This window comes from Cervus elaphus, chromosome 6 (assembly GCF_910594005.1).
Source record: "Cervus elaphus chromosome 6, mCerEla1.1, whole genome shotgun sequence".
NCBI lineage: Eukaryota > Metazoa > Chordata > Mammalia > Artiodactyla > Cervidae > Cervus > Cervus elaphus.
Genome location: NC_057820.1, coordinates 25,684,679 through 25,696,946, shown reverse-complemented (window position 1 = coordinate 25,696,946; position 12,268 = coordinate 25,684,679). Strand labels below are relative to the sequence as shown.

Below are 12,268 nucleotides of genomic sequence, written 5' to 3'. Positions count from 1 at the left end.
ATGTTTTTCCTGGAGTAGAGGTTACTTACTAGGTTATGCCTCAACTGCCAGCCTGGGAAGTCTGAGCTCATGTCAAGGTGATGGGAACCCATGACATGACCCATATGGTGTTTAAAGAAGATATTGAACATTTAAAGAAGGCCATGAACAAGATAAAGCAAAGAGGGTGACTAGAAGTGGGGAGAAGAGAAGTGGGACAAATAGGAGATGATAGATTGAGGGCGTGAGGAGAAGGGGACGACAGAGGGTGACATGGTTGGATGGCATCACCAACTCAATGGACATGAGTTTGAACAAATTCCAGGAGACAGTGAAGGACAGGGAAGCCTGGCGTCCTGCAGTCTGTGGGGTTTCAATGACTTAGACGTGACTTAGCAACTGAACAACAACAAAAACAAAGGGCCTACACTAGTCTGGTGCTCAAATGAATGGAAAGAAAGAGGTGGAGTGTAGAAATATTCTAAATCAACAGAATTTAGGAAGTAATCTCAGATACTTTCCTTAAATCTGGGAATCTAAAAGAATGGTGGGTCCATTAACAAAAAATAGGAAAGTCTAGAGAAGGTTAATTTTGGTTAAGAATAATTAGGAGTTTAGTTTCAGCAATATGAGTTTTTAGGTGGATTTCTGAGCACCCAAGTGGAGGCATACATCAAGCAATTATCAATGTAAAGAGGCAAAAAAATATAAATTTTTACATTTGTAAAAATTGTAAATGTAAAAAAGGTCAGTTGGTTATAAAAGGACTATGGAAAGTCCTTTTATAAAAAGACTATGGAAAGAGAAAACAGGACACTGGGAAACAATAGTACAAATTCTAGAACTAGGCAAAACAAATTATTAGGTCTAATTCTCTAATACAAGTAAATTTTATTTTGAAAACTTTGAAGATATATTTATTGTAAACTCTCAGAGGACCAGAAACTGGCACAGCTGAGCATTTTGCATAGGCTAAAGTTAGTAGCATAGCTACTAATTCTATTATATCCTAGATATCCACAGTAATGGCTTGTTAATAACATGCATAGCTCAAGTATGTAGAGTTGAAGCACTGATGTCTGTAACTTACTTTCAAATAATGCATAAATAAATCAGGCAGATTAATAAGTAGACAAATGGAAGAAAAGATGAATAAATATTTAATAAAACAAATATAACAAAATGTTAGCAAGTATAGAATCCAGCAATAGGTGGATACACTAATAGCAATGGGTGTTCACTGTATATTCTCCCAACTTTTCAACTTAATAAATAATTATTTAAACTGAATACTTACATTGTGACTGTGACAAAATCCAATCCCACTGATAACCTGAAACAAATACTTTTGAACTAGTTGGTAGTCTAGTCCATTTGGAGAGAGCTCCAAGTCATCAAGAACCGTATGGTCAACAAACTCAAAGACGAGGTACCATCGCTTTTTTTTCTTACACACTTCCAACAAATTCACCAGATTTTCATGCCTTAGTTGCTATCAAAAAAAAAAGTGAAAAATAATTTTTTAGAGGACCAAATTACTAGTAATAGTCACAGTCTAAAATAGATCTCAGCACAAGAGAAACATCTAAATAAAATGCATAAACAGCATAAATTGTGAAGCCATATCCTGGCTTTTAGTATGTTAAAAAGAACTTGCTGCTCCATTCTCCTCTCAGAAAACACAATAAAGCCAATGAGAAAAAGAAGTGTAGCTTCATCTTTGATGAAACTAAGAAGGATCTAGGACCCCGACCCCCCAACAAATGAGGTGGCACCATCAAGGTCAAACAGGAGTCTGGGAAGAAACCATAAGATTATTTGTGGTTACAAAGCTCGCAGAGCAGAGTTTTCCAAAGCTGATGACATACCCTGAAAAGAAAAACAAAACCAAAAAAAAAAACCCTTCTTTGATATAATGAGAACAGGGTTCACAGACTGTCAGTGAAAGCGTCCTAAGAACTGAATGGCACCATGAAACAAGACGGGAGGGGTGAACAATCCCACAGAAACTCATTTGCTGGAAGCAGTCTGTCAGTGAAACCAAAGAGAAGGCAAAACAATTCATTATGAACAAACCTGCAATTACAAGTTTCAGAGAAATTAAGGAGAACGTAAATAAAGCCCACACTCGGGCTTCTGTTGTTAGGAATATCACTGTGAAGCAGGGTGGATTCCTGCTAGCCTGGAACAAGACCATGACTTCTCCTGAAAATGAACCTCCTTCAGATAGCTGGTCCAGAAGGGTCTCACTTCGTTGCAAGATAAGAAACAATCAAAAAGGAACAAATTCAGAATCTATTCAGAGATACAATAAGAAAAGAAAAGGACACTCTGTAATGTAATATGGGAAAATAATATTTTTTTAAAATGATTGTATGTATATGTATAATTGACTCACTTTGCTGTATACCAGAAACTAACAGAACATTTTAAATCAACTATTAGTTGTTTAGTCACTGAGTCATATCCAACTCTTTGCGATCCCATAGACTATAGCACATCAGGCTCCTCCGTCCTCCAGTATTTCCCAGATTTTGTTCAAACTAATGTCCATTGAGCCAGTGATGCCATTCAACCATCTCAACCTCTGTTACCCCCTACTCCTCCTGCCCTCAATCTTTCCTGCCATCAGGTTCTTTTCCAATCAATCAGTTCTCATCATGTGGCCAAAGTATTGGAGCTTCAGCTTCAGCATGAGTCCTTCCAATGAATATTTAGGGTTGATTTCCTTTATAATTGACTGGTTTGATATCCTTGTAGTCAAGGGGACTCTCAAGAGTCTTCTTGAGGACCACAGTTAGAAAGCATCAATTCTTTAGCACTCACATTCTGTATGAACCAACTCTCACATCCACGCATTACTAATGGAAAAAGCATCAGTTCAGTTCAGTCGCTCAGTCATGTCTGACTCTCTGTGACCCCATGCACTGCAGCACACCAGGCCTCCCTGTCCATCACCACTCCCAGAGCTTACTCAAACTCATGTCCAATGAGTCAGTGATGCCATCCAACCATCTCATCCTCTGTCATCCCCTTCGCCTCCGACCTTCAATCTTCCCCAGCATCAGGGTCTTTTCAAATGAGTCGGCTCTTCACAGCAGGTGGCCAATGTATGGGAGCTTCAGCTTCAGCATCAGTCCTTCCAATGAATATTCAGGACTGATTTGCTTTAGGATGGACTGGTTGGATCTCCCTACAGTCCAAGGGACTCTCAAGAGTCTTCTCCAACACCACAGTTCAAAAGCACCAATTTTTCGGCACTCAGCTTTCTTTGTAGTTCAACTCTCATACCCATACATGACTACTGGAGAAACCATTGCTTTGACTAGATGGACCTTTGTAGGCAAAGTAATGTCTCTGCTTTTTAATATGCTATCTAGGTTGGTCATAACTTTTCTTCCAAGGAGCAAGCATCTTTTAATTTCATGGCTGCAGTCACCATCTGCAGGGATTTTGGAGCCCAAATAATAAAGTTTCTCACTGTTTCCATTGTTTCCCCATCTAATTGCCATGAAGTGATGGGACCAGATGCCATTATCTTAGTTTTCTGAATGCTGAGTTTTAAGCCAACTTTTTCACTCTCTTCTTTAAAGAGGCTCTTTAGTTCTTCGCTTTCTGCCATAAGGGTGTTGTCATCTGCATATCTGAGGTTACTGATATTTCTCCCAGCAATCTTGATTCCAGCTTGTGCTTCATCCAGCCAAGCATTTCTCATGATGTACTCTGCATAGAAGTTAAATAAGCAGGGTGACAATATACAGCCTTGACATACTCCTTTCCTGATTTGGAATCAGTCTGTTGTTCCATGTCCAGTTCTAACTGTTGCTTCTTGACCTGCATGCAGATTTCTCAGGAGGCAGGTCAGGTGGTCTGGTATTCCCATCTCTTTCAGAATTTTCCACAGTTTGTTGTGATCCACATAGTCAAAGGCTTTGGCATAATAGATAAAGCCAAAGTAGATGTTTTTCTGGAACTCTCTTGCTTTTTCAATGATCCAGAGGATGTTGGCAATTTGATCTCTGGTTCCTCTGCCTTTTCTAAAACCAGCTTGAACACCTGGAAGTTCATGGTTCACATAATGTTGAAGCCTGGCTTGGAGAATTTTGAGCTTTACTTTGCTAGGGTGTGAGATGAGTGCAATTGTGTGGTAGTTTGACCATTCTTTGGCGTTGCCTTTCATTGGGATTGGAATGAAAACTGACCCTTTCCAGTCCTGTGGCCACTGCTGAGTTTTCCAAATTTGCTGGCATATTGAGTGCAGCACTTTCACAGCACGATCTTTTAGGATTTGAAATAGTTCAACTGGAATTCCATCATCTCCACTAGCTTTGTTTGTAGTGATGCTTCCTAAGGCCCATTTGACCTCACATTCCAGGATGTCTGGCTCTAGGTGAGTGATAACACCATCGTGATTATCTGGGTCATGAAGATCTTTTTTGTATACTTCTTCTGTGTATTCTTGCCACCTCTTCTTAATATCTTCTGCTTCTGTTAGGTCCATACCATTTCTGTCCTTTATTGAACCCATCTTTGCATGAAATGTTCCCTTGGTATCTTTAATTTTCTTGAAGAGATCTCTAGTCTTTCCCATTCTGTTGTCTTCCTCTGTTTCTTTGCATTGATCACTGAGGAAGGCTTTCCCATCTCTCCTGGCTATTCTTTGGAACTCTGCATTCAAATGGGTATATCTTTCCTTTTCTCCTTTGCCTTTTGCTTCTCTTCTTTTCACAGCTATTTGTAAGGCCTCCTCAGACTGCCATTTTGCCTCTTTGCATTTCTTTTTCTTGGGGATGGTCTTGATCCCTGCCTCCTGGTACAATGTCACAAACCTCCGTCCATAGTTCATCAGTCACTCTATCAGATCTAATCCCTTGAATCTACTTGTCACTTCTACTGTATAATCATAAGGGATTTAATTTAGGTCATACCTGAATGCCTAGTGGTTTTCCCTGCTTTCTTCAATTTAAGTCTGAATTTGGCAATAAGGAGTTCATGATCTGAGCCAAAGTCAGCTCCCAGTCTTGTTTTTGCTGACTGTATAGAGCTTCTCCATCTTTGGCTGAAAAGAATATAATCAATCTGATTTCGGTATTGACCATCTGGCGATGTCCATGTGTAAAGTCTTCTCTTGTGTTGTTGGAAGAGGGTGTTTGCTATGACCAGTGCGTTCTTTGGCAAAACTCTATTAGCCTTTGCCCTGCTTCATTCTGTACTCCAAGGCCAAATTTGCCTGTAACTCCAGGTGTTTCCTGACTTCCTACCTTTCCATTCCAGTCCCCTATAATGAAAAGGACATCTTTTGGGGGTGTTAGTTCTAGAATGTCTTGTAGGTCTTCACAGAACCATTCAAATTCAGCTTCTTCAGCATTACTGGTCGGGGCATAGACTTGGACTGCTGTGATAGTGAATGGGTTGCCTTGGAAACAAACAGAGATTATTCTGTCGTTTTTGAGATTGCATCCAAGTACTGCATTTTGGACCCTTGTTGACTATGATGGCTACTCCATTTCTTCTAAGGGATTCTTGCCCATAATAGTAGATATAGTGGTCATCTGAGTTAAATTCACCCATTCCAGTCCATTTTAGTTCGCTGATTTCTAAAATGTCGATGTTCAATCTTGCCATCTCCTGTTTGACCACTTCCAATTTGCCTTGATTCATGGACCTAACATTTCAGGTTCCTATGCAATATTGCTCTTTACAGCATCGAACTTTGCTTCCATCACCAGTCACATCCACAACTGGGTGTTGTTTTTGCTTTGGCTCCATCTCTTCATTCTTTCTGGAGTTATTTCTCCACTGATCTCCAGTAGCATACTGGGCACCTGGGGAGTTTATCTTTCAGTGTCCTATCTTTTTGCCTTTTCATACTGTTCATGGGGTTCTCAAGGCAAGAATACTGAAATGGTTTGCCATTACCTTCTCCAGTGGACCACATTTTGTCAGAACTCTCCACCATGACCTGTCCGTCTTGGGTGGTGCTACATGGCATGGCTCAGTTTCATTGAGTTAGACAAGGCTGTGGTCCTTTGACTATACTGACATTTGTTAGAAAAATGATGTCTCTGCTTTTTAATATGCTGTCTAGGTTTATCTCAGATGGTAAGGAGTCTTCCTGTAAACACAGGAGATCCTTGGGTGGGCAAGATTCCCTGGAGAAGGGAATGGCAACCCACTCTAGTATCGTTGCCTGGAGAATTCCATGGACAGAGTAGCCTGGTGGGCGACCGTCTATGAAGTAGCAAAAAGTCATACATGACTGAGTGATTGACATTTTTATACTTTCCTTCCAGGAAGCAATGTCCTTGAATTTCATGACTGCAGTCATCATCCACAGTGATTCTGGAGCTCAGGAAAACAAAATCTGTCACTGGTTCCACTTTTCCCTCTTCTATTTGCCATGAAGTGATGGGACCAGATGCCATGATCTTAATTTTTGAATGCTGAGTTTCAAAACAGCTTTTTCAATCTCCTCTTCCACCGTCCTCAACAGGCTTTTTAGTTCCTCTTCACTTTCTGCCATTAGAGTGGTATTCCTTGCATATCTGAGGTTGTTGATATTTCTCCCAGCAATCTTTATTTCAGCCTGGCATTCCATATGATATACTCTGCATGTACGTTAAATAAGCAGGGTGACAATAGATAACCTTCTGTTCTCCTTTTCCAATTTGGAAACAGTCGGTTGTTCCGTGTTTGGTTCTAACTGTTGCTTCTTGACCCACTTACAGGTTTCTCAGGAGACAGGTAAGATGGTCTGGTACTACCATCTCTGTAGGAATTTTTCACTGTTCATTGTAATCCACAGAGTCAAATGCTTTAGCATAGTCAACGAAGCAGAAGTAGATGTTTCTCTGGAATTCCCTTGCTTTCTCCACGATCCAGCGAATGTTGGCAATATGATCGCTGGTTCCTCTGCCTCTTTGAAACCATCTTGTAAACCATAAGTTCTCAAGTCATATACTGCTAAAGTCTAGCTTGAGGGATTTTGAACACAATCTTGCTAGCATGTGAAATAAGCACAATTGTACAGTAGTTTGTATATTCTTTGGCATTGCCTTTCTTTGGGATTAGAATGAAAACTGAACTTTTCCAGTTCTGTGGCCACTGCTGAGTTTTCCAATTTTGCTTACATATTGAGTGCAGGACTTTAACAGCATCATAATTTAGGGTCAAGAAGCAACAGTTAAAACCAGACACAGAATAACTGACTAGTTCAAAATTGGGAAAGGAGTACAAGAAGGCTGTATACTCTCACCTTGGTTATTTAGCTTATATGCAGAGACATCATGTAAAATGCCCAGCTGAATGAATCACAAGCTGGAATCAAGATTTCTGGGAAAAATATCAATAACCTCAGATATGTAGATGATACCACTCTAAAGGCAGAAAGTGACAACAAACTAAAAAGCCTATTGAGGAGGGTGAAAAAAGAGATTGAAAAAGCTGGTTGAAACTCAACATTCAAAAAACTAAGATCATGGCATCCAGTCCCATCACTTCATAGCAAATAGAAGGGGAAAAAGTGGAAACAGTGACAGATGTTATTTCTCCTGGCCTCTAAAATCCCTGCAGATGGTGACTGCAGCCATGAAACTCAAGGACACTTGCTCTTTGGAAGAAAAGCTATGACAAACCTAGACAGCACATTAAAAAGCAGAGACCGTTTTTCCAACAAAGGTCCATCTAGTCAAAGCAATGGTTTTTCCAAGAGTCACGCACAGATGTGAGAGTTGGACCATAAAGAAGTCTGAGTGCCAAAGAATTGATGCTTTTGAACTGTGTTGGAGAAGACTCTTGAGAGTCCCTTGGATAGCGAGATCAAATCAGTCAATCCTAAAGGAAATCAACCCTGAATATTTATTGGAAGGACTAATGCTGAAGCTGAAACTCCAATACTTTGGCTACCTGATGCAAAGAACTGATTCATTGGAAAAGACCCTGATGCTGTGAAAGATTGAAGGCAGGAGGAGAAGGGGGCAGCAGAGGATGAGATGGTTGGATGGCATCACCGACTCAGTGGATGGGAATTTGAGCAAACTCTGGGAGATAATGGAGGACAGAGGATCCTACAGTACGTATCCACAAAGCACTGGACACAACTTAGCGTCTGAGCAACAACAACAAAATGCACCTAACAAGAAAGAATCAAACTATATGATGCAAAAATTGAGAAGTGCAGGGAGAAATACATGAATCTACTGTCATAGTTGGAAATGCCAACATTCTCAGAAACAGATCCAAGCAGGCAGGTAATCAGTAAGGCCTGAGTTGAACTCAAGAACCCCATCCAACAACTGGGCAGAACTGGCATCTGTAGACTACTTCATCCAACAACAGAAGAAGTAAGTTTTCTCTCAACCTCGTGTGGAATATGCACCAAGATATACCACACTGTGGGCCACAGAACACACTAACAAATTGCAATGATTAGAAATCATGCAATGCCTTCTGTCAGATCAAATGGAATTAAACTAGAAATCAATAACATAGAGATAACTGGAAAATCTCAGAATAGGTGGAGATTGAACAATACTCTTCTGAATTAAATTAAAACACAGGCTGTCTGTTTCATCTTATCCCCCATCCCCCTCTCTCTTCCTCTATTGCTCTGCTTTTCTTACTAACAGACCAAAGCTAAGATTCAGACTTCATTAGAGAAGGCATGGCTGCCATAGGCATGTACAGACTGCCAATGGTGAAGACATTTGCCACAGGACATCAGCCAGCCAAGTGGAGAAACTGTAGGGACACCAGAAGTGTTCCATGAATAATGCTGATACAGGCTCCCAGGTCCACCATATGATGGTCTGCTCACTTCATGCCAAAAAAAGGACCCACCAGGAAGGAAAGCCTCTATCGACAAAGCCTAAAATCATACAAGCTGGCAAAAGGAGAATTATTTGCAGAGGCCCCCTCCAGCTTCACAAAGCCGAGCAAAAAGGAGTGATTCAAAGCTGAAAATTGATATCTGGCACAGTAGCCCATGAACATAGAAGAAAAAAAAAAATCTTGGGAAGAAAACATCTTCACTTTAGCCTCAAGTTATTCCTAAAAAAAAATAATGTTTCAAATGTAATGTCCAGAGAAAAAAATAAAGATAACCAATGCATGCAAAGAAATGTTACTATAAGTAAAAAAAAATCAGAAGATAAAGTTAATCAAAACAGATGCAATATGAGTTCAGATATTGGAATTATCAGATATAAGTGACTATGCATAAAAAGTCAACGTCAAAAAACTGAGGGAACCTGCAACCATAAAAAGTGATACAGTAGATGTGAACCCAAAGAAAAACCCTAGAACAGAAAAGTATAATAATTTCTGAACATTAGTGCCACCAAGCACCCTTAAGGGTACCCTCAAGAGCCTCATTTTAAGCAAATATAACTCCTCTCAGGGGGAAGATAACATCATCCAGAAACTCTATAGAATTTTTAGAAATTAATACTGGCATATCAAGAGATAAGACTCAATCAAAAACCAAGAGAAAAAACAGACAATGGAAATAAACCTGTGGGAGATCTATTTATTGGACACAGACTTTAGAAAAGCCTGTGATTTAAATAAGAAAGCAAAATGGAGGGTTCAACAGCAAAATGGAAATTATAGGAAAAAAATTGAATGAAAAAATTAGAACATTAAAATATGTCTTTAAGAAATCAGTGGGTGAGTTTAACAATAGATTAGATATAGCTGAAACAGAACTACTGAACTGGGGCTCATTGGTGGCTCACTGGTAAAGGATTCGCCTACCAACGCAGGAGACGGGGGTTCGATCCCTGATGGAGGAAGATCCCACATGCCTCGCAGCATCTAAGCCTGTGTACCACAACTGCTGAGTCTGTGCTCTAGAGCCTGGGAGCTGCAACTCTCTGAATCCACATGCCACAACTACTGAAACCTGAGTACCCTAGAGCCCATGCCTCATTAGAGAAAAGCCCACGCAGCAATGAGGACCCAACACAGTCAGAAACAAATAAAATTTTAAAAAAGAACTACTGAACTGGAGGATAGGTCAGAAGAAAATCTATGGAATGAAGCAATGGGAAACAAAAGGATGAAAAACACAAAAGAATATAAGACACACATGAGGAAGGTGTCATATATGAAACTGAAATCTCAAATGGAGAAGAGAAAGAATGGGACCATAGCAATACATGAAACAGTAATAGCTGAGCATTTTCTAGAAGTGACAAATGACATTATTTTATAGATGCAAGGGCCATAAAATCCAAGCAAGATAAATATAAAGAAACCCACACCTAGGCATATTATTGTAAAAGTGTTGAAAGCCAAAGTCAAAGAGAAAGCTTCAATGCACCCAGAAAAAAGAAAAAAAAAAAAAAAAGACCCACTAAGGAATGTCTGACCTTTCAATAGAAGCAATGCAAATGAAAGCCAGCAGAACAGTGTAATGTTATCTTGAACATATCAGAGGTAACTAATTGCCAACGTAGAGTTCTATATCCTGTGAAAACACTCTCTTAAACAGAAAGCAAAGACTTTTGAAAGACAAACACAAATGGACAACATTCCTTACTAGCAGATCTGCTTTAAAGAAAATAAAAAGATGTGATTTAAGTACAAGGAAAATGATCCCAGATGGAAACTCAGAAATGTAGGAATAATTGATAAATAATGGAAAAGACAAATATTAGGTATTTATCAAAGGAATAAGAATCTTACATAGTACATATTCAGATCACAGGGCAATTGTGTCAAAACTAAACAACCAAGGGAGAAAAACCTAGAAATTTTCCACATGTTTGGAAATGAAAGAAAATGAGAAAACATTTTGCACTGCTAATCAAAATTTCTAGGACACATACAAAGCTATTCTTAGAAGGAAAGTGACAGCTTTAAATGCATATATGAGGGGAAAAAAACCTAGAAATAAAAGAAGTTAAGCATATAACTCAAAAGATTAGGGAAAAGAACTGTAAAATAACCCACCCACAATAAGTAGAAGGTATAAAATACTAAAGAATAAAAATTAACGAAATAGAAAAGAAATACACAACAAGAAAGACCAACACAACAAAGTCAAACACTGGTTCTTTCTAAAGATAAATAAAATGGATAAACTTCCAGTTAGATTGATGGGGGTGTGGTGGGGGAGGGAGTTAACATGGCAGGTCTGAGATTTTTATCCTTAGAAAGTTGGCTTGCAAAGTGACCCCTTGGCTTATACCTAGGTACTTGGATTTCAGAAGTGTTCCTTCATTTCTAGAACTGATAAAGTGACTCATGGTGCAAACAATATGGTGTATGCTGAATACCTGCAGTTCTACTAAGAGTCTGGAATTTTGGTGCAAGCAAAGCAGGGAGTACCTCTATGACAAGCCCCGTTAAAAAACTCTGGGCACTGAGTCTCTAATGAATTTCCTTACTAAACAATTTTTCACACGTAGTGTCATAACTCATTGCTGGAGGAAATCAGTGCATCCTGTGTTAATCCACTGGGAGAAAAGCGACAGATTTTCTCTGGAACTCACCCCTTGTGCCTTTTCCCTTTGCTGATTTTACTGTATATTTTTTCACTTTAACAAGTCATAGCCAAGAGTAAAACTATTTGCTGAGTGCTATGAGTCCTCCAAGTGAATCACTGAAGCTTCTTTAAGACTCTCAACAGAGTTGTTGGTAAATAGATAGGCAGACAGATAGAGAGAGGCAACAGATACTTTTAAAATTATGTTTTGGGACTTCTCTGGTGGTCCAGTGACTAAGACTCTGGGCTCCCAATGTGTTGGAGCCCTGGGTTTGATCCCTGGTCAGGGAACTAGATCCCACATGCCACAACTAAAGATCCTGCCTGCTTGCAGTAACTAAGACCTGGAGCATCCAAATAAATAAATAAATAATAACAAATTATGCTTATATTCACAGATAAATGAATACTCAGATGTAATCCTTCTGTTTATTACCAAAAGAGAAAAAAATATCTATACTTTAAACTTACTTATGGAAATAAAACAAATATTAAAAAAGCATTTTCTAAAACTGTTGACCAAGAAACAATTCTTTTTTTTTTTTTTTTCAATTCAATATATGTTTACTCACCTTTAGTAACTTGATTTCTCTCATGGCAATTTTTTTAACCATTTTGTCATCATCACTTTCTAAGAACTTCTTGATGGCCACAATTCTTCCACTATCTTTATTCCTACACTTCATCACCATTCCATAGCTCCCTTCTCCAACCAATCCTAGGTTCTCATATTTTTCCATTTTAATTCAAAACCACTACGAATTTTTCTCTCTGTGGGAACCGAAATATGGCATTAATTAT

The 12,268-nt window shown here is 39.1% G+C and overlaps 1 protein-coding gene across 2 annotated transcripts in view; it reads right to left on the bottom strand.

Annotated features, from left to right (window-relative positions):
* CDKL2 (cyclin dependent kinase like 2) overlaps positions 1–12,268 on the bottom strand; it is a 41,732-nt gene that overhangs the window by 26,189 nt on the left and 3,275 nt on the right. For both annotated transcript variants that reach the window (XM_043906465.1, XM_043906464.1), the window contains exons 2-3: positions 12,040–12,238; positions 1,277–1,471 (exon numbers count right to left, since the gene is read on the bottom strand). In XM_043906465.1, coding sequence (XP_043762400.1) covers positions 1,277–1,471; positions 12,040–12,207 — 363 coding nt within the window. In that variant the 5' untranslated portion in view covers positions 12,208–12,238. The remainder of the gene's footprint in view (positions 1–1,276; positions 1,472–12,039; positions 12,239–12,268) is intronic.